General features: G+C 51.2%; 1 protein-coding gene across 3 annotated transcripts in view; it reads left to right on the top strand.

The window, feature by feature from the left end:
- Window positions 1–651: 651 nt before the first annotated feature.
- Tbc1d9b (TBC1 domain family member 9B) overlaps window positions 652–20,981 on the top strand; it is a 41,790-nt gene continuing 21,460 nt past the window's right edge. For 2 of the 3 annotated variants that reach the window (XM_052758072.1, XM_052758071.1), the window contains exons 1-6: window positions 652–843; window positions 5,551–5,661; window positions 11,078–11,196; window positions 17,462–17,690; window positions 18,643–18,901; window positions 20,375–20,582. In XM_052758072.1, the coding sequence (XP_052614032.1) occupies window positions 726–843; window positions 5,551–5,661; window positions 11,078–11,196; window positions 17,462–17,690; window positions 18,643–18,901; window positions 20,375–20,582 (1,044 nt within the window). In that variant the 5' untranslated portion in view covers window positions 652–725. Of the gene's footprint in view, window positions 844–5,550; window positions 5,662–11,077; window positions 11,197–15,166; window positions 15,282–17,461; window positions 17,691–18,642; window positions 18,902–20,374; window positions 20,583–20,981 lie in introns of those variants that run through there. The other variant, XM_052758073.1, reaches the window with a different exon arrangement.

Below are 20,981 nucleotides of genomic sequence, written 5' to 3'. Positions count from 1 at the left end.
TAACTATGGGTCACACTTGTTGTCCAGGCGGAGGCCAGAGCCCCTTTGAGTCAGAAACTGTCTTGTTCCTAATTGCTTCGCCGGCTCTAGCTGACCTAGCCTGTAGTCGCTAATTTTGCTCCATAGTTCAGTGGCCGGAGCCCAATGCTGGGATCTGAAGGTGGATTTACATTGTGAGTGATCGCCGCCTTCAGGCCAGGAGAGGGAAGAGCAGGGCTCCGCGCTCCTAGACCATAGCATGGCCCGCTTATGCAAAAATGAACCCAACGGTGATTCCAGCCTCAAGGCCACCCCAATCCATCTGTCAGATGGGGTGGGGGCACTTATTTCCAAGGACACCAACTGCCTCCGGAGCTTCCTGACAACCGGGCTTTTGAGGATTCCAACCTTAGACTTAAGCGTCAGAATTCCGAGGCTGATCAGGAGCTGCTAACCCTTCCCCAGGCGCGCTTTGCAACATTAACGGCTGCACAGTCGGCCGAGAGCATGTGATCCCCCACAAACTGGACAGCGGTGGCGGGGCTGGGCGGGACTGAGAGGCCAGGGGAGGCCAAGGAGGGCGGCGCTGTGAGCGAGCGCGGCCGCCAGGGGGAGCCATCCTCCGGGCCGGCATCACGACCCCGCCCCGGCCGTTCGGCTCGGCTCCGCTCGGCTCGGCTCGGGCGCAGCGACGGCGGCGCGCGCTTCCGCCTCGCGGGCTCTGGCCCGGTGCGAGCGGCCGCGCGATGTGGCTCGGGCCGGAGGAGGTGCTGGTGGCCAACGCGCTGTGGGTGACGGAGCGGGCCAACCCCTTCTTTGTGCTGCAGCGGCGCCGGGGCCACGGCAAGGGCGGCGGCCTCACGGGTGAGCGGGGCGCGGGCGGCCGGGCCTGTGAGCACCGGGCCTGGCGGGGCAGCAGGACGCGGCCAGCGGGCACGCGCAGCGGCGCGAGGGGTCGGAGGGCGGGCGGGGAGGACCGTCCCGGGACGGGCGGCACGGGGAGGGCAGCAGTGGCCTCCAGGAGACGTGTGCACACTCCTGCCGAGGAACTTAGCAGTCAGAAGCGTGCGGAGTCCCCCAGCTCGCCCTCTGCCTCAGTTTCTCCAAGTTCCTCTGAGCGACCAAGTGGCAATAAACACACATTTTCTTTTGCCCCCCTTCCTTACTCCCAGTTCACTGGAAAAATTGTCTCTTTATGGAGATCAAAAATGCCCTGACCTCTGTTCCCCTTCCTCCGGCTTCTCTTCACTTGGTGCCATCAGAGCGCCTGACCCAAGGCTTGTTTTTGCACAATTATCAGTCTATATGAAGTGTCCCTCTGAGCTAGCCCAGGTGCCCCTTGGGAGTCGGGGCACCACCACTCACATAGAAGCAGCTGGAGTGGGTGTCTCTGACGTTGTGTGACATATGGGATTGTGGGAATCTACTGAGCAGGATTTGTTCAAAGCCTCTTGTGCTCCAGGGCCTGTCAAGTATTACCGGAACGGGTCTGGCCCTGCAGGAGACTCCAGTGGACCCTTCTGGGTGCCAGCTCCCTCAGTTTATAAAGTGAATTTTCTGTGAAATGCCCCGATTTTCAGTGTGGCCGCTGAGCAGTCCTGCCAGATGCAGTTGGAAGCTTCTCGTAGATGCCATCAGCTGCCAGGTACTCAGGAACCACACACTTCTTAATGCAGAAGGGACTGTACCTTTCCCAAGAAAACTCAGTGTTCTCTTCCACAGTCAGGCTCCTTCCCAGAGGATCTGGAGATTACTGGAGGTGGTGCTGGACCTGCCTCCAGGACCCAATGTTTATGGACAGTTTGGTAGCAGTTGCCCTGGACAGCCCCATGACCAACCTTGGAAGCTGCCACAAGGCCACTGAGGAACACAGGGCAGCGTGTGACAGGTCCCTTTTGTTACATCATTCATCTGTCTGTGTCCCCCAAGGCTGAGCTTCCAAAGTACTGCCCCAGCCATTCTATGACATACTCCTCCAAATCCCATTGAGCCAGATTTGTGCAACCATCTCCTCCTGAGCCCTGTCTCCCTAAGAGAGATCCAGCAGCAAGGCAGGTTTATTCAAGCCTCTCTTCAAAACCTGCCAGCCTGGGCTGGAGAGATGGCTCGGGTTAAGGGCTGGAGGACCCAGGTTCAAACCCCAGCACCCACATCGTGGCTCACAGCTGTCAGTAATTCCAGTTCTAGAGGCTATCCAGTACCCTCTTCAGGCCTCCATAGCCACCAGTGCACAGATAGACATACAGACACAACACTGATACACAGAAAAAGAATGAGATAAGCCAGCCATGGTGGTGCATGGGAGGCAGAGGCAGGTGAATCTCTGAGTTTGAAGCCAGCCTGGTCTACAAAGTGAGTTCCAGGACATCCAGGGCTACATAGAGAAACCTTGTCTCAAAAAAAAAAAAAAAAGGGGGGGGGTGGAATAATTTTAAAAAATATTAACTTGCCAGCCTGGACGTCTCATTAAAGAGTGGATGGGAGGTCAGCAGGTTACAAAGGTTTCAGGTCCTGCAGTATGGCTATGCCAGTCATTTATCCAGAGACTCTAAAAGAATGTTCCCAAGACCAAAAGAAAAACCTCGACACGAACACTGAAAAGTTTACTCCAAACGCTGGAAAAGCTTGCATGTGCCTTTTTCTTTTGTTTTTGAGATAGTCTCACTATTTAACTTTGGCAGGCCTGGAACTTGCTACATAGACCAGGCTGGTCTTAAATTCACAGAGATCAGCCTGCCTCTGCTTCCTGAGTGTTGAGATTAAAATCCTTCGCCATATAACTGCAATGTATATACTTTTTGTGTCTGGATGTGAGTGTATGCACACGTGCGTGCAGGAGCCCACGCTTGTGTGTGCTGGGGCCAGAAGCTGATGTGGGTATCTACTTCTCTAGCTCTCCTGCACCTTGTGTTTTGAGACAGTTTGCTGGCCAGCGAATGCCAGTTGTCTGTCTCCACTCTGCTCCCAGCGTGGAAGTTACAGACGAAAGCTGCCACGCCCACCTTTATGTGGGTGCTGGGGATCCAAGCTCAGATCCTCCTGTTTACATAGTAGGCGTTTTTTACCAACTGAACCATCTCCCCAGATCCCTAACTGCAATTAGAGTGACTTTTTTGTTAACATTTCAGTAAAAAGGTGAGAAATCATGTGTTTGGAGGTGTCTGTTTTGTAACCATCCATCGCATTTATTAAAGATAAGGGGGGGTCCGATGAAAATGGTAGGTAGCAAAAGTATTAAAGATGATTAATAAAACCAGTAGAAATGGTTTTCTGTGCCAAGAAGATAGCAGCTTCGTATCTTCAGATCTCACCAGAGGCAGCCGTTCCTTGAAAAGGAAGGAACAACGGGCAGGGTTTTTTGATTACTTCATTATTTAAGTAATCAAGAAGAGTGGATCAGGCGGTCAGTGGTGGAAGATAGGGTTTCCTGCCGATTTGCCAGGAAATGATGACCGAGAGCACCGCCACAAAGTGTGTCATCAGGCCAAAGGGTACGTGGTAAGGAGAACTTGAAATGCCCGAAAATGCTTCAGTTCCAGAAGAGAAAAAAAAATGTCTTTCAAAATCTGATGATTCTAAAAAAATGTTTCCTTGTCCTGTGACCCACAGTCATGACTTTGGAGGCTGCCCAAGCATCCAGAATTGCAAAGTAAGATGACAAGTGTAGGGGGAAATGTCTACATTGTCCCCTGGGGTTGATATGGAAGGTGTTACAATGTCCTTGCTCTGTGAGGAACCAGAGTTCTCGGCCCACACTGGAGGGAAGGCCTGGGTTTGTTTGTTTTTGTTTTTGTTTTTGTTTTTGTTTTTTTGGTGTTTTGGTTTTTTGAGACAGGGTTTCTCTGTGTAGTTTTGGTGCCTGTCCTGGATCTCGCTCTGTAGACCAGGCTTGACCTCAGATTCACAGAGATCCACCTGGCTCTGCCTCCGAATGCTGGGATTAAAGGCGTGCACCACCCCGCCCAGCCTGGAAGGGCCATTCTTAAGAGATATATCTGGCAGTTACTTAAGAGATAATGTAGAGACAGCAAGATGGCTCAGAGGGTAAATGTGCTTGCTGAGTAGGCCTGGAGACTTGAGTTCAATCCCCAGATCCCGTGGTGGAGGGAGAAAACAACCCCCTCGTGTGTGCCATGGCACAAGTGCCCCTGTGCAGTAGTGATAAGAAATAATATAAAAGGTAAATTGTGTAAGCCAGGTAGAGTGACCCACTGGTAATCCCAGAACTCATGAAGCAGAGGTGGGAGGGTCATGGGTTCAAGACTAGCCTGGATGACACAGACCTTGTCTAAAAAAGCAAACAAAACAAGACACCGCTATTTCCCTGGATTTTGTGATATCTGTGGTAGTTTTCTTTGCTATTCTAGCTTGAAACATTTTTCCTCATTTTAAAGTAAGTATTTAGCTGGAGTTATAGGTCCATGCTAGGATGCCTGCCTAGCATGTGTAAACCCTGGGTTTGATACACAGACAGACAGACAGAGATACACACACACACACACACACACACACACACACACACAAAATTAAAGAAATGTCGGGGCTGGAGAGATGGCTCAATGGTAAGAGCACTGACTACTCTTCCAGAGGACCCGGATTCAATTCCCAGCACCATATGGCAGCTCACAACTGTCTGTAATTCCAGTTTCAGGGGACCCAACACCCATGGCAAAACACCAAAGCACATAAAAAAAAAAAAGTTATTAGAAATTAAGTGTTTGGACGGGCGGTGGTGGCGCACACCTTGAATCCCAGCACTCGGGAGGCAGAGGCAGGCGGTTCTTTGTGAGTTCGAGGCCAGCCTGGTCTACAGAGCAAGATCCAGGAAAGGCACAAAGCTACACAGAGAAACCCTGTCTCCAAAAACCAAAAAAAAAAAAAAAGAAATTAAGTGTTTGTCTTAACACCTAATTTGGGGGCTGAGGATACAACTCAGTTAGTAGAGGGCTTCTTAGCATGCACAAAAGCTCGGGGTCCAGCCCCAGCATCACATAAAGCAGGCCTAGTGGCACATTTATGTAATGCCAACATTGGGGACGGTTAGGGCAGGAGGATCAGTTCAGTCATCCTTGGCAGCCAGTTTGAGGCCAGCCTGGGATTCTTGAGACCATGGCTATAAATAAATAAATAAATAATACATAAATAAATAAACCTGTATTTTGTACTTTTTTTGCAAAAGAGGCTCCCGGAATGGTTTGAGCTTTGAGTCCTACTAAACATCTACTGCAACCCAGGATGGCTGACACAAACCTTTAACCCCAGCACTTGGGAAACAGAGGCAGACAGATCTTGATGAGTTCAAGGCCAGACTGATCTACTTAGTAAGTTCCAGGCCAGCTCAGGCTGGGTCAAAAATCCTTTACTGCAAGTATTTCTGAGCCAAGTGAATAGCAGATGCTTCCAGCAGACACAGGAGGGGAAGTTTGGGCAGGAAGCCCGTGAGGAGTAACAAGTCCGGCCGTGCAGCCCTGCCAAGGCTAGGTCTTCCTGACGTGGTGCTGTGTGAGCTGTCTTAGGCCAGGCCTGGCCTCCAGGGCTCTCACCTTCCACCTCTCTCTGCCCTGCCCACAGGTCTTCTCGTGGGCACCCTGGATGTGGTCCTGGACTCCAGCGCCCGTGTGGCCCCTTACCGCATCCTGCACCAGACCCAGGACTCACAGGTCTATTGGACGGTGGCATGTGGTAAGTGCCCTGAGTCATGAGTTCACATTGGGAGGGAGGGGACAGGAAACCTGCATTCTTGTGGGATGATGTCTACCATTCAGAGGAGCTCCTGGGGGCTTAGGCTTGGACTCAATAGAGACCATGTTTTCTCTTCCACCTTGTCTCAAGGGAGATACAGTTGGGCCTCATAGTTTGAAGATTCAGCATTTTCAGATTCCATTTCTTACTCGTATTCACGTGTAGCCTCCTCGTTGACACAACTAGCATTTTGATACTCTTGCACGTGTGGTAAGAGATTGGGCTCATATGATGGCCTGGGTCCTCACCTAACGGGGGGGTCCTGGCAGCTCTTGGCCTTCTCATTTTGGCACTCTACTGGAAACAAGATCCTTTCACTCTGTGGGGTGATGTGTTTTCCCATGTTTTTGCTTTGTGTTGATTTCACTGATGAGGATGAGCCCCACGGAGAGTGCTAGAGCAGTACCTCCTCTGTGGGGTGCCCCTCTCAGAAAGAAGGCCTCAAAGCTTGCAGAAGATGGGGGTGCCCTTCTCAGAACCTTAGAGACATTTGCAGAAGATTGGGATGCCCCTCACAGAAAGAGAGCCTTAGAGAAGCTTTCGGAGGATTGGGGTGCCCCTCACAGAAAGAGAGCCTTAGAGAAGCTTGCAGAGGATTGGGGTGCCCCTCACAGAAAGAGAGCCTTAGAGAAGCTTGCAGAGGATTGGGGTGCCCCTCACAGAAAGAGAGCCTTAGAGAAGCTTGTAGAAGATTGGGGTGCCCCTCACAGAAAGAGAGCCTTAGAGAAGCTTTAGAAGATTGGGGTGCCCCTCACAGAAAGAGAGCCTTAGAGAAGCTTTAGAAGATTGGGGTGCCCCTCACAGAAAGAGAGCCTTAGAGAAGCTTGTAGAAGATTGGGGTGCCCCTCACAGAAAGAGAGCCTTAGAGAAGCTTTCAGAGGATTGGGGTGCCCCTCACAGAAAGAGAGCCTTAAGAGAAGCCTGTTGAAGATTGGGGTGCCCCTCACAGAAAGAGAGCCTTGGAGACACTTGCTCAGGAGTGAACCCTGGTGCTATCCAGCCAGTTCAGTGCAAAGCATCTTCAAAAAGAAAAACACCTGAGAGAAAGTCATGTATTGGTGGGGTGATGAAGCATTGAGATCTTCATCTTGCCGTTAGCCTGGGATAATGGTTGAGTAGTCTCTGGTTGAGCGTTTGAGGGACCTTGTAGCATATATCCACGATGAGTGGGGTGATGAAGCATTGAGATCTTCATCTTGCCGTTAGCCTGGGATAATGGTTGAGTAGTCTCTGGTTGAGCGTTTGAGGGACCTTGTAGCATATATCACGATGAGTGATGGGAGTCCACCGTAGCTGCTGTGTTCAGGTTAGATGAGGTGAGCCCGCCTATGCCTGTTCAGGAGGACGGTCAGTGTGGGCCAGTCATTCAGAAGTGGCTCCAGTGTTCAGACATCACTTCCTGAGTGGCAGGCACTCACCTGAACCTCCTCACAGGTACTTCAGTTCTCTCTGTTTTGAAGATGAGAAAACCATGGTCCAGAGCAATCAAGTGACCTGTCTAGCATTTCACAGACTGGCTGTTCAGGCCCCAGACACCTGCTCCTGTATCAGCAGATACCTCTCTGGTTACAAGCCATGCTATTACCATCCTGTAGGATTCTGGTAGTCCTTGGTGGCCTGGGAAAAGATAACATCTATAAAGTTTGTGGACCTCAGCCAGCTGTGATGTGCCTATAATCTTAGGCTCGGGTATGAGGATCATGAATTTGAGATCAGCGTGAGCGATTTAGCAAGCCTCTATCTTAAAATAAATAAATAGGAGCTAAGGGTGTAGCTTGGTGGAGTGCTTGTCTAGCATCATGAATCCCCTGCATTTGGTCCCTAGCACCACATAAGGTGGTGCACACCTATAATCCCAGCACTTGAGAGGTTCAGGAAGGAGGATCAGGAATTCTGTCATTCTTGGTCCTGTAGCAAGTTCAAGGCCAGCAACATGAAACCTTGTTTCAAAAAATAAAAGCCAGGCAGTGGTGGCATATGCCTTTAATCCCAGTACTCAGAAGGCAAAGGCAGGTGGATCTCTGAGTTCGAGGCCAGCCTGGTCTACAGAGCAAGTTCCAGGACATCCAGGACTATACAGAGAAACCCTGTCTCTAAATAAGTAAGTGAATGAAGCATAAAGATCTAGAAGTGTGGGTCAGTGGTACAGCATTTGCCTAGCGTGTGTGAGACCCTGGGTTGAAGCCTTGACACAGGAAGGGAAAGTGTCTAGCCCTCGAAATTGGATCCCAGCTTCAGCGTAGAGGTTAGAGGATCAAGGGATTAAAAGCACCGGCAGGTGCCAACCTGGAAATAGTGCCTCTGCCCCAGGTATTACTGTATTTCCTCCTCCTTGGCACCCTGAACAGCAGTGACCTGTGTCTGTGTGAGCAAGTGAACAGTGTGAAGTGGAGAGGTCAGTGTGCCCAAGGCCAAGTGGAGAAACCCAACAAGACTCCAGATCTCCTGGTTTTCAGACCCACAGTGGGTATCAGGAGGCTACAAGATTACCTTCAGGAGATAGAGGTTCCTTAGAGGCTGTGTCCCACCCAAGTGGGGTCTGGGAAACTTAAGTGCCTTGTTCACAGGGAGACAAGTGACTTTTTTAGAAAAGTAATTTAGTGTGTGTTCATGTATGTGTGTGAACACATGCTGTGTACACCGTACCAGCTGGCCCAGGAATCTTCCGGGTAATTGTCCTATCTCTGCCTCCCGTCTCTCTGAAGGAGTGCTAGGATTACAGATGCATGCCATCCAATCCAGCTCTTTGCATGGGTTCAGGGGATCAAACTCAGGCCGTTCAGCTTGCATACCTCGAGCTCTTACCCATTGAGCCGTCTTCCCACCCAACAGGTTACTTAACCCAACAGGTTACTTAACACGGGCCTTGATGAGTGTCATCTCTGCCTCAGTGTGTCCTTTCTCAGGGAGCATACAGAAAAAGGCCGTGGCACCAAGGGCAGCAGCTGGGTAGGGAAGAGGAGAGTGGGGAGGGATGACAGCCCTTCAGTGCGGTGAGGCTGAGAAAAGTCCTGGCCATACTGCAGAACCCCTTTCTCTTTCCTCTCACACCAGATGCCATCTCTGCCCTGGTCTCACCTGGTTCCCTCACCCACTCTCTGGGGTCTGTCTCAGAAGCAGCTTGCCAACCCCAGATGTCCTACTGGAACCTGCCCATTGAATACCAGTCTCTCCCCTTGGCGTTCAGGATGGCCAGAATCTGCCCACCTCCATTCCCAGACTCCTCCCCAGCTGGGCCCTGGTATCCAGACAAGCCACACACCTGCAGAGCCTGTGGCTTCCCACCGGCCCTCTGCTGGCTTCTGGGCAGTGTCCTTCTGTGTTGAGTACTCACCAGACCAGACGCCACCTACCTCCCCAGATTCCTCACACCCACACACCCACTCTTCCTACTCCTCGGGGCTTGACCTGGCTGTCCCACTGCTCTTAAACAGAAGTGTGCACCCGTCAGATGTCAGATGGGAACGCCTGAGGAGGAGAGTGGGCGAGGCCAGTCAGCCTGGGCTTACTGGGTGAAATTCTCTGTGCCTCGACTTGACGCAGTGAGGCATCTCTAAGGGGTCCTAGGAGAAGTGAAGTGAGAGCCGGGGACAGTTCCGAAAACGGGTGACACTCAGTAATCTAATTAGCTACTGCATTCTTTTTATCCCTAGCACCTGACAGAGGTGGTGTGGTTTGTGTCCTTAACACCAAATGAGTGAGTTTCCTTTAACTAAATGTATATATAAACATTTATAGTTAAAATACAAACAGATGCAGACAGACAGAATGGCAGGTTCATCTAACTAAGGTTGCTGGGAATGTTTGTAAAAAAAGAAAAAATGATCCTGGGGGATGGAGAGATGGCTCAGTGGTTAGAGCACCTGCTGCTCTTGGAGAGGATCCAGGTTTGGTTCCCAGCACCCACATGGTGGCTCACAGCCATCCAAAACTCCAGTTCCAGGAGATCCAACCCCCTCCTATGACCTCTGACGGCATACAAGTGGTACACATACATGCAGGCAAAACATTGGTGCACATAAATCTGGGCAGTGGTGACACACGCCTTTAATCCCAGCACTCGGGAGGCAGAGGTAGAGGCAGGCGGGTCTTTGAGTTCGAGCCAACCTGGTCTACAGAACTAGTTCCACGACAGCCAGGGCTGTTACACAGAGAAACCCTGTCTCGAAAAACCAAAAACAACAAAAAGGAAGAAATGATACCGAGGGTTGCATCATATGTCAGTTTAACTTCTGAATTTGAATGTGGGTTCTTGGCCGAAAACAGAAAAAGGCAGAAAGAATCCGTTTCTACCAACCAGACCTGGTCTCCTTGCACCGGGAGCAGGAGGCCTCAAGAGAAATACAGAGGAAAACCAGGAAAGGAAATTGGGGACTGAAGGGACTTGCAGGAGACAGTTCTCCCAGGTGACTGACTCACTAAGTTGTCTAGTACTTCAGCTCACGGGGGCGTCCTCCCGGAGGCCGGCCGTCAAGGGAGAGGCTCCATGCTGTGGAATTGCTTGTCTAGTCAGTGAGCTACTTGAAAAAGAAGCAAACAAACCATCCCTAACAAAGGCCATCCAGGCCACCCACAGAGGGGTGAGCAGGGCTGTGGGTGGGAGGGGGCGGGGCCACCAGGCCTGCCCGGGGACAGGTCAGGGTCACCTGCTCAGCTGCTACAAGGGTGTTGCCAGTTAGAAAAGGGTGTCTTCTTCGGGGCTGGGGGTGTGGCTGGGTAGGAAGCATTTTCCCAGAACACCTCTGGTTCATAGGCCATGGTGTGTGGGCATGGTTGCGTTTCCTGCCAAGGTCCGTGGACTGCTCTGCCCTGGCACAGTTGAGAATGTAGGATGCTCCCTCCTCCCATCCTCGTAGCCATCCATTCTGAAAGGTTTTCCAGGTTAGGTGTTTGCTTTGCCTCCTGGGGGGCTGCTCTTCTAAATCCTTGGTAGGAGCAGACCGTCAGCCTTTGGGAGTAGCACGAAGCTACCTTCTCCAAGGCTGCCTACTTCCAATGGACCTGCGGTGCTCAGACAGACATGGGGGTTGGGGGAGGCCAGCAGGAGATGACGACTAGGCGGGCAGTAACCACGTGTCAACTGGACAGAGAAGCTTGCCGAGTTCACAAGCCTGCGGCCATGTAGATTGTCTCGAGAAGGACAGGGATGCAGAGCCGGGTGTCCCCCTTGGTGCTGGGGGAGGAAGTACTCTGTAGTTCTGGCTTTCTGTGTTTATGGCCTCTGTTGCAGTAGGAAGTTTAAGCAGGGATGGTTGTCTGTATTGAAGACCGTGGTCCCTCCAGCAGAGAGCTTGGGGCCCACCTCTCCGCTTTGAGTCTTGAGACCTCATGATTTCATCTGCCCTTGCTGAACTAGGTTCTTCCCGCAAAGAGATCACCAAACACTGGGAATGGCTGGAAAACAACTTGCTTCAGACACTCTCCATCTTCGACAGCGAGGAAGACATCACCACCTTCGTCAAGGGCAAGATACACGTAAGGCTCCTGTTGTTGCGGGGTGGGAGTGACCGCGCACAGCTGTTGCTCTGTATCTGTGGGCCGTGCTTCTACGGGTTCTGCTGTGAGCCAAAAATACTTGGGGAAAAGAATTACATCCGTGCTGGACATAAAAAGACTTCTGTTGTCAGTCTTTCCTAAGCAATGCAGCAGAGTGGAGCATTCCTGCTGCTCTGCATGCTGTAAGATGAGCTGAAGCATGCAGGAGGTGGGCACAGACTGTATGCAAACCGTGCCCTTTTATAGAAGAAATTTGAACATACAAGGATTCAGGTGCCTCTGGGGGTCCTAGAACCAGTGCCCTGCAGATTCCAAGAACAGAGCTGTCTCATGGTTAGACAACCTGGTGCAGGTTTTGTTCCATTTCACAAGACAGAAACTGAAGTGTCCTCTCATTCTCTGATGGTTGAAAGGGCCATGGAAGTGATTGTCCATTGTTCTAATAGGATCTTGAGAGTCCCCCAAGGCTGTGGGTTGACTTTTGTTTCTCAGCCTGTGGTCTTATTGGAAGATGTAGGAGGTGGGAACTCACGGAAGGCAATTAGGCGGATGGAGATGTGCCCTTGAATGGGGGTATTGGAACCCTGGTCCCTTCTACGTTCTTTGCTTCTTGGTCACCACGAAGTGGACAGGCCTCTTCGACTATACACTCTCCGCCATGGTGTGCTCTGCCATCACAGGCTCAAAGCAACAAGGTCTTGCAGCCATGGACTGAAAATTCTGGATCCATCAGGCCAAATAAAAATAAGCCTGCCTTCCTTTTACACTGATTATCTTGGGTGTTTGTCAGACTATCAGAAAGCTGACCCACACACCTGTGGAGCCCTGCCTTAGCTGGCCTCTGGAGTCTGAAGGTTAACCTGGAGTTTGTACTCCTTCTGAAATGATGTAGAACAAATATGCAGATATGTGGTTGTGTTCGCCAGGGCCTTGGCCAACAGGGGGCATTGGAAATCTTTTTTTTTTTCTCGGTCTTTTGTTTGAAACAAGGTCTCTACCTATTCCTGGTTGGTATGAAAGTCCCTATGTAGACTGTGTAGACCAGGCTGACCTTGAACTCAGAGCTCTAGCTCTGCTGCCCAAGTACTAGGATTAAAGGCGTGTACTACCATACGCTGCTTTCCTGTTGTTTTGTTTGTTTGTTTTTTGGTTTGTTTGTTTGAGACACAAACTTAGATAGTTCATGTTTGCCCTGAACTTGCAGTGAAGTTCAGGCTGGCCTTGAACTCTTGATCCCAAATGCTAGAATCATGGCGTACACTACCATACCCAGATGAAATAATAAAATATCGTAGAGTTAAAAAGTGCATACCAGCCAGGTGTGGTGGCACACACCTTTAATCCCAGCACTCAGGAGGCAGAGGCAGGCAGATCTCTGTGAGTTCGAGGCCAGCCTGGTCTACAGAGTGAGTTCCAGGACAGCCAGAGCTACACAGAGAAACCCTGTCTCAACCCACTTCCCCCCTCAAAAAAGGCACTTACCTTTTTATGCAGCAGTTCTGGGCCATGCCCTGTGTTATAGTGGTAGGTGCAGAGTGACCGGCATGTGTAACCACGCTCCCTGCAGCCTCAGTTAGCCCAAACACTGAGAGCCATGACGCCCAGCCTCGGGAGAGGGGTGCGCTCTTCCTTCCTCTGCAATCCGAGAATCTTGCCTGCGTTTTCCAGAACTTTCTAAGTGCTTATTCTGCTAAGTGTGTTATCTTCATGGGAGTTGTTAAGTTGTGTGCGGTTTGCTTAATGGAGTATTTTATAGCCAAATAATGATTATGAAGCCAAGCATAATAGCACACGCCTGTGATCCCAACACTCGGGAGACAGGTAGAAGCTTGCGAGTTCCAGACCAGCCTGGGCTACATTGACATTCCCAGGAGGCCCTTGCTGCGCAGAGTCTGACGTGCAGAGCTGCTTTCAGCAAGTGTGTTTACATTGCTGTGAGGAGGCACCGTGACCACGGCAACCCTTACAAAGAAACCATTGAATTGAGGGGGCTCGCCTACAGTTCAGAGGGTCAGTCCATCATGGCGGGGAGCATGGCAGCATGCAGGCAGGCGTGGTCCTGGAGAAATACCCAAATGTCCTACATCTTGAAGGCAACAGGTAACGGGGACTGTTGGGGTCCAGCCCCTCGATAGTCCTTTCCCAGGGTCTGGGAAGAATCTACAACCTGCTGATAATCTAATCTTTTGATGATATGAAATGAATGTAGTACACCAAGCTCTTGAGTCCATACACTTTATTCTTCTGAGTCAGTTCTCTCTCTGCACAGCTTCTGTTTTGCTCTCTTAGCTCCTTTCTTCCTCATCTTGCTCTTCCCCATCTGGCTCTTCCTCATCTTCCATCTCGTCCCTCTAGTTCTCTCTTCTAGACCATCGGTCTAGTTCTTCCCCATCTCAGTTTGTTCCTCTCCAGTTCTTAGCCATCTAGTTCTTAAATTCTCTTTTCTCTTCTCTGTCTAGTCCTCCCAAGTCTCGAAGTTTACAGTTATATACCGAAGCAATAGCAATTCTTTGGTTAAAGCAAGGTCACCAGGCTGGAATTCCTCAGGGTCAAAAGGAGGGAGGGGCAATGAGATCCACACAAAAGAGCAGTAATTGTCAGCCACCATCTGCAACCCAAAAGGGAAATGACTAATGGGGAATAGAATCAACTGAGGACTAAATTTGGTTAATATCTGAGCAAGGGGGATTTCATGTGCTCAACTATATTCTAAGAAGTGGTTAGGTTGCTGGGTGTGGTGGCGCACGCCTTCAGTTCCAGCACTTGGGAGGCAGAGCCAGGTGGATCTCTTGAGTTCGAGGCCAGCCTGGTCTACAGAGCGAGTTCCAAAGTTCCAAAGCTACACAGAGAAGCCCTGTTTCGGGGGAGGGGGGAAGGAGAAGAAGTTGTTAGTTAAAGTGTTAGAAGTAGTAGTCTATCAGTGACAAGTGAAAAGAAAACTGCCTTATTTTCCTATGGCCCCTTATCTGTCCAAGCTGTCTTGGCCACTGCCATTTTCTGGCAAGGGAAGGGAATGCAGTCGGTGGCTGGGCAGCCTGAGTCCACTTGATGTAGCTGTAAGTAGAAACCCTATAGTTCTAACTTAATAGTTAAAGGTAGATCTACAACTAGAGATAAGATTTCGGGAAGGGAGAAAGTTAAGCTTAATTAGCACTTCTGCCAGGCCTTTTCAAAGTCTGGCTGCTTAGTCTGTTCTTAGAGAATCTGTGAGGTATCTCAGGTAAGATACGGTCGTCTATCCGGGGATGGTCCTGGCCGGATGCTGCTAATGATGATATTACGGAAAGACCTGAAATTAGGGATCCTGGCTGCGTTACTGCACAGAAGGTTATCTAAATATTCCATTAACAGAGGTGAAATTGTGCCCAATGAATGATGGAAAAGCTACAGTAGCACACGAGAAATTCATAGCAGGAAACGGCTAATAATCAAAGGCCAATATCACCAAGACTCCTTAAGCCTCTGCTTTATCCTCTGGAAAGGCCCTTGGCTTCTTCCAGGTATAGCTTTGTCATAATCAGCTGAATTCCTGCTTCATATATTTTTACGGCCTGCAGCAAACAGGAAGTCCACTGACTCACTGGGTATCCTGACTATATGAAACGTCAAAGCCCGCCCCCACAGTGACAAACTTCCTCTGGAAGGTGTGGCCCAGATTAAAGGTGTACCCTAGATTAAAGGTGTGCTATCCAGCCTCCTCCAGCAAGACCACACTTCCTCCAACAAGGCCACACCTCCTGATAGTGCCACACCCTATGAGTTTATGGGGACCAAATACGTTCAAACCACCAAAGCAAGCCTTGTGAATTCATCAATCAGCACCCCATATACCTGGACAGATGGGACCAAGTTTCTTAGCTCTTGTTTGCATTCACTGGGGTTCAGATCCTGTGTTGTCTTACAGCTCCAGGGAAGCAGGCAAAGCTAAGCTGCTACTCTCCTGTTGGGGAGGAGGAAGAGGAATGGTAGCAGCCTTATCAAGTCTCTCCTGAATGCTAGCCCTGACAGCCGCATCAGCAGAACATTAACGTTTGGAATGACTCAGAGCTCAAAGAAAAAAGGACGTTAGTTCACTTTTTGTTAACTACCACGTACCTTGGATGATAAGTGCATAAAGCTAAAAGTGTTTTGTCGGGGTTTTTTATTCACAGTTCTAGTGGGTTTTGCCGTGTTAGCCTGTGTTGGCACATCATGGTCCAAGTGTGTGACCGGGCAAAGCTGCTCAACTCACAGCCAAGACTCGGAAGAAAAGGGGGCAATGAGGGTGCCCATACTCGTTTGTTTTTAAAAGACAGGGTCTCACAATGTAACCCTGGCTAGCCTAGAGTCATACTAGTTTCAAATTCATAGCCATCTGCCTGCCTTGCCTCCTGAGTGCCACCATGCCCAGCTGTCCCTGTATCCTCTTAAAGGCATGTCCCCAGTGACCAGAAGACCACCCAGTGGGTCCCACCTCTTCTGGGTCCATTACACCAACTCACAATAGCGCTGTGATGAGGATGAGGCCTCTCAGACAGCCTGTGGGGATCACGGGATAGCCCGTGGAAATTAGGAAACTGAAAAGGGGGTGGGAAGTGACTTAGGTAAAACTCTCATCTTGCAAGCACAAGGACTGGAGTTCAAGTTCCCAGTACCCATGTAAATGCTGAGTGACTGTGGCATCCGCTTGTCATCCCAGCAGCAGAAGATGGAAGCAGCAATTCCCCCGAGCAAGCTGGCTAGTGAGACTAGCCAATCAGTGGTCCTGGGCTCAAGTAACAGACTCTGCCTTGAAGTATAGGGTGGGAAGACACCTGGCAGCAGCCTCCTGCCCCCCCCCCCCCCCCCCCCCCCCCCCCCCGCCCACACACAGGTACACACAAGCATGCCCACACCTGTGAACCCACAACAGCAAAACCACCAGAATGATGGTTGAAACGCTGTGCATTGGACTTGGTGCGAGGCAGCAGCAGCGCACAGAAGGGACTTTTAAATGTTAGGCAGGACTCGGTGACATTAATGAGCCAGGTGTTCAGTTAGTAAGTTAGAAACAGAACTCCGGAGAAACCAGGAAACTAAAAGGAAGTAGCAATTCTAAGACCAAAGCTAATTCCTTTAAAAACAAGAGACTAGAAGAGTAGGGTGGTGGGTCCAGAAACAGAGAGGACCCAGGGCAAAGAGAGCCTCCAGCAAACCACATGGAAGATGAAATGTCAGGAGAGTAAAGCAGAGCCCATTGGAAAGAGGGAAGGGCAGAAACAGCCTTGGGAGTTTGTTAGGCGGCGTGTCCTCTAATGTAGCTTACTTATATTGAGAATGGACAGGAAGGAAGATGTACTGGCTGGTTTTATGTCAGCTTGACACAAGCTAGAGTCATCAGAGGAATGGGCCTCAGTTGAGGAAATGCCGCCAATGAGATCCAGCTGTGGTGCATTTTCTTAATTAGTGATCAGTGGGCTGGTGGTCCTGAGTTCTATAAGAAAGCAGGCTGATCAAGCAGTAAGCAGCACCCCTCCATGACTTCTGCATCAGCTCCTGTCTCCAGGTTCCTGCCCTGCTTGAGTTTCTGTCCTGACTTCCTTTGGTCATAGACAGAGATGAGGAAGTGTAAGCCAAATAAACCCTTTGCTCCACAACTTGCTTTGGGGTCATGGTGTTTTGTTGCAGCAATAGAAACCCTAAACACACACACACACACACACACACACACACACACACACACACACACACACACACAAATAAGTCTTTAAAAAAAAGAAAATGACATAATGAAACCCACTCCTTTATATGCTAATTTTAAACATTGAGAGCCAGGAATGTAGCTCAGCGGCCCTGGGTTTGACCCCAGCGTCACCTAAGCCAAGTGTGGTGGCAAATGCCTGTAATCTCAGCCTTTGGGCAAGAAGACAGAAGATTGAGTTTGGCTACAGAGAGAGTTTGAAGTCAGCCTAGGCTATATGAGACTCCCAACACCCCCCTTAAAAAATGATTGTGGGGGAGTGGTTTGGAGACAGGCTGTCCCAGAACTCACTCTGTAGACCAGACTGGCCTTGAACTCACAGAGACTGCCTGCTTCTGCCTCCCAAGTGCTGGAATTATAGGCGTGCGCTGCCGCCGCCGCCGCCGCCGCCGCCGCCGCCATCACCACTATACCTAAACTGTTTAATTAAAGAGGGAAGTCCGGATTCTGGGTTCCTGGCCTCTCTGCTCCTTGCTGGGACTGCTCCAACCTGCACAGTGGTCCAAGCCCTGTTGTCCCCTCCAGGGCATCATTGCAGAAGAGAACAAGAACCTGCAGCCCCAGGGGGATGAGGACCCCGGAAAGTTTAAGGAGGCGGAGCTAAAGATGCGGAAGCAGTTCGGCATGCCAGAGGGCGAGAAGCTGGTCAACTACTACTCCTGCAGCTTCTGGAAGGGCCGAGTACCGCGGCAGGGCTGGCTCTACTTGACGGTCAACCACCTGTGCTTCTACTCATTCCTGCTGGGGAAGGAGGGTGAGGCGGGGGTGAGGCGGGGGAGGGCACACCACCTTTGTCCTGTTCCCCACCTCCTACCCAGCCCCCCTCCACCCTCACCTCCTGAACTCACTGCCTCTCCAAAGTACCCCGCATTCCTAGTGCATCTCCTTCCTGTCTACACCCAGATACTTTGTCTCCCCCAAACCCGGGTGCCACCTCAGCGACCTGTGATGAGAGCACCAGGCGACGCCTGCGCCCACAGCGCTCGAGTCCACAGCCCACTGTTGCTTTCGCAGTAACTAGGGCCTCTGGCTTTTCATTTCCAGTGTCGTGCTCGGTGGCACATCTCCCTTAAGTGCTCTTAGGTTTTGTAGAGCCTCGGGTGTATGCCACCGTCACCTTCTAAAGGCCCCTCCCTGCAGAATACCCTGACCTCAGGAGGCAAGCCGCAATCCAGCGGGGATGTCAGCCCCCGATGTTGCTGTCTCTCCAGAAGGAACTTCCAAGCCTCCTGCTAACCCGGTTGGCGGGTGTCAGCGCTCGTTCCTGAGCCCACCGCCCTCCATGCCCTCCATGCCCTCCTTGCCCACTTCCTGCCCTTACTGTTTTCCTGTCAAGACTGCCGTGGCCAGTCACCTTCTCTGTGGAGTCTGGAATCCCACTCTGTGCTGGTCTTACCGTGTTGTGACTTGGTTCCTACCCCAGTGGGGCCCCTTGGGGCCAGAGTCTTAGCTAGTTCTCAGCATATGTGTTCCTTTCTGTCTTCATCCACCCAGGGCAAACATTCACTGTTGGGCCTGAGCAACATGAACCGGTGGGCTGGCGCCTCCTTGTGGGTCATGTATCTTAGTATGACTGGGCTCAGGCATGGAGGGATGGAAGTAAATGGTGTCCTTGGGAAGCAGTCCAGGGGAGGTTCTGAAAGCGAGTGGGAGTTCTCACCTTGTCCACTTGTAATGGGTGATGTGTTTGTCTCTGTTGTTATCAGTGAGCCTGGTGGTGCAGTGGGTAGACGTCACACGCCTAGAGAAGAATGCCACTTTGCTCTTCCCCGAGAGCATACGTGTGGACACACGAGACCAGGAGCTGTTCTTCTCCATGTTCCTTAACATTGGTGAGACCTTCAAGCTCATGGAACAGCTGGCCAACCTGGCCATGCGACAACTGCTGGACAGTGAAGGCTTCCTGGAGGACAAGGCCCTGCCTAGGCCCATCCGGCCACATAAGAACATCTCAGCTCTAAAGCGGTACGCCACCCCCCTGAGGAATGGGGAGATTCCACAGTCATGAGAATGGTCCCCTTGGGCTAGGTCCACTAACCCTGCCGGGTGTCCAGCACATGCCCTCACAGGCCCACGACTTGGGAAGGAAGCCAGCAAACAGACGGTGGTAGTATTGGGAGAGCCACAAATCCTACCGTGAGGAAGAAGTTCTATACGGAATAGTCTCACCATCTTAGTCTCAGATCAGGATGCTGAGTGACAGGTCCCTCAGCCGAGAAGCAGTGCAGCTAGAGTGTAAACCACCTTAGTCAGAATATGCTGACTCCCGGGAGGCCGCATCTGGAAGACTCTGGGGAATGAGTGCTGGGATTGCACAGTCGTCACTCCTCTGTGACGGGTGTGAGTCCACAGGCCCAAAGCTAGCAGAGGAGACAAGCCCCATGTGGAGCTGAGGTCACTGCCGTTCTGCCCATGGGAGTGGCGGAAGAATGGATCAAGGGCGCCAGCTCAGCAGATCACTGTGTTAGGGCCTCGGGTTTTAGCCTCGCAGGAAACCCACTCACTTGGCTGAGGTTGCAGAAGGCTCCTGGGCTCCACAGCCAGGGTGAGTGCTTTTGGACTCAACACTGAGATTACTTCCTAGGTTGTGCCCCTTCACCAGGTGAGGCTCATGGTGCACCTTCTAGGTCAGGATGTTGTGCACGGATGTCACTGTCCTGATGGGAGTGACGAGATGACCATCGGAAAGATAAGCGGTACTGGAACTTTATAGGCAGCGTCCCACACTGTGAGTCTAGGTACCTCCTCCGGCTCTGGTTAGGGCGCCAGAAGCTCAAGGCAGATAAGTAGCTCTCTTGGGACCTGGGAAGACGTGTCTGTGGACATAACCCTAGAACAAGCAAGACCAGGCCGCCATCCACGGCCATCCGACATGTCTGTTCATCTGCTCTCGCCAGCAGATACTTGGGATTTAGCTCCAGTGCTCCTTGCTGGGGCATCTTGTCTGGGTGTCAAGAGTTAGCTCTTCCCTGAGTGAGGAAGTAGCCGCAGGGCCCATGTCTTGCTGGGCCTGAGCCAGGCAGGGTACAGACAACTCCCGGAACTGCCTGTCCTGCCGTACCAAGGGGCAGAGCTTCTAGGTGTCCTTTCAAATCATCCAGCCTCAGGGAACATTATGTTCTCTCCCTCCTGCTGGATATATAAAAACCATATCTTGGCCAGGCAGTGGTGGCGCACGCTTTTAATCCCAGCACTCAGGAGGCAGAGGCAGACGGATCTCTGTGAGTTCAAGGCCAGCCTGGTCTACAAATTGAGTTCCAGAATAGCCAGGACAGTTATACAGAGAAACCCTGTCTCAAAAAAAAAAAAAAAAAAAATCTTTTCTTGAGCTCCAGTTCCCAGGCATGACTTGCTCACTGGAAAACCCCAGAGACCTGGAATCCAGTGTGGAAACAGAAAATTCTTGCCTTATCCCAGCTTCCCACTTTGTTTCCTTAGAGACCTGGATGCCCGAGCCAAGAATGAGTGCTACAGGGCCACGTTCCGGCTTCCTAAAGATGAGCGGCTGGATGGCCACACAGGCTGCACCCTGTGGACGCCGTTTAACAAGCTACACATCCCCGGCCAGATGTTCATCTCCAATAACTACATCTGCTTTGCCAGCAAGGAGGAAGACGCATGCCGCCTCATCATACCCCTGAGGGAGGTGAGCATCTCTGGCCTAGATGCTCTTGGGTACAGGTCTGTAGCCAATCAGGATGGAGGCTGGCCCATCCTCCACACCACAGCCAGGTGGCCCACAGGCCCCCTTACCTCAGGGCAGGTCCATGGTTTGTCCTGTGGGCTCTTGGGTTTTGCTCCCCGGCACATCCTTCATGCCTTTCCTTTGCTGACACTCTGCCATCCATTGCCTGGGCAGAAACAGAGTCATCCTTGATTCTGCCTGCCTCCTGGTTTTGCATTCTAACCAGTGATATCCTGTCAGGACTCCCTCCAAAGTCTATCCCTTCATCTCTGCAGCCACCACCTAGGACACAGTTGTCTCCAGGTCTTCTCAAGAAAGTCCCAACCACATCTGATCCGTTAGGGACACATCCTCTTCCCA

The sequence above is a fragment of the Peromyscus californicus genome, unplaced genomic scaffold (genome assembly GCF_007827085.1).
Source record: "Peromyscus californicus insignis strain IS unplaced genomic scaffold, ASM782708v3 Scaffold_3__1_contigs__length_106647218, whole genome shotgun sequence".
Taxonomy (NCBI): domain Eukaryota; kingdom Metazoa; phylum Chordata; class Mammalia; order Rodentia; family Cricetidae; genus Peromyscus; species Peromyscus californicus.
The sequence above is the reverse complement of the archived record's forward strand: the minus strand, read 5'-3'. Positions and strand labels throughout refer to the sequence as shown.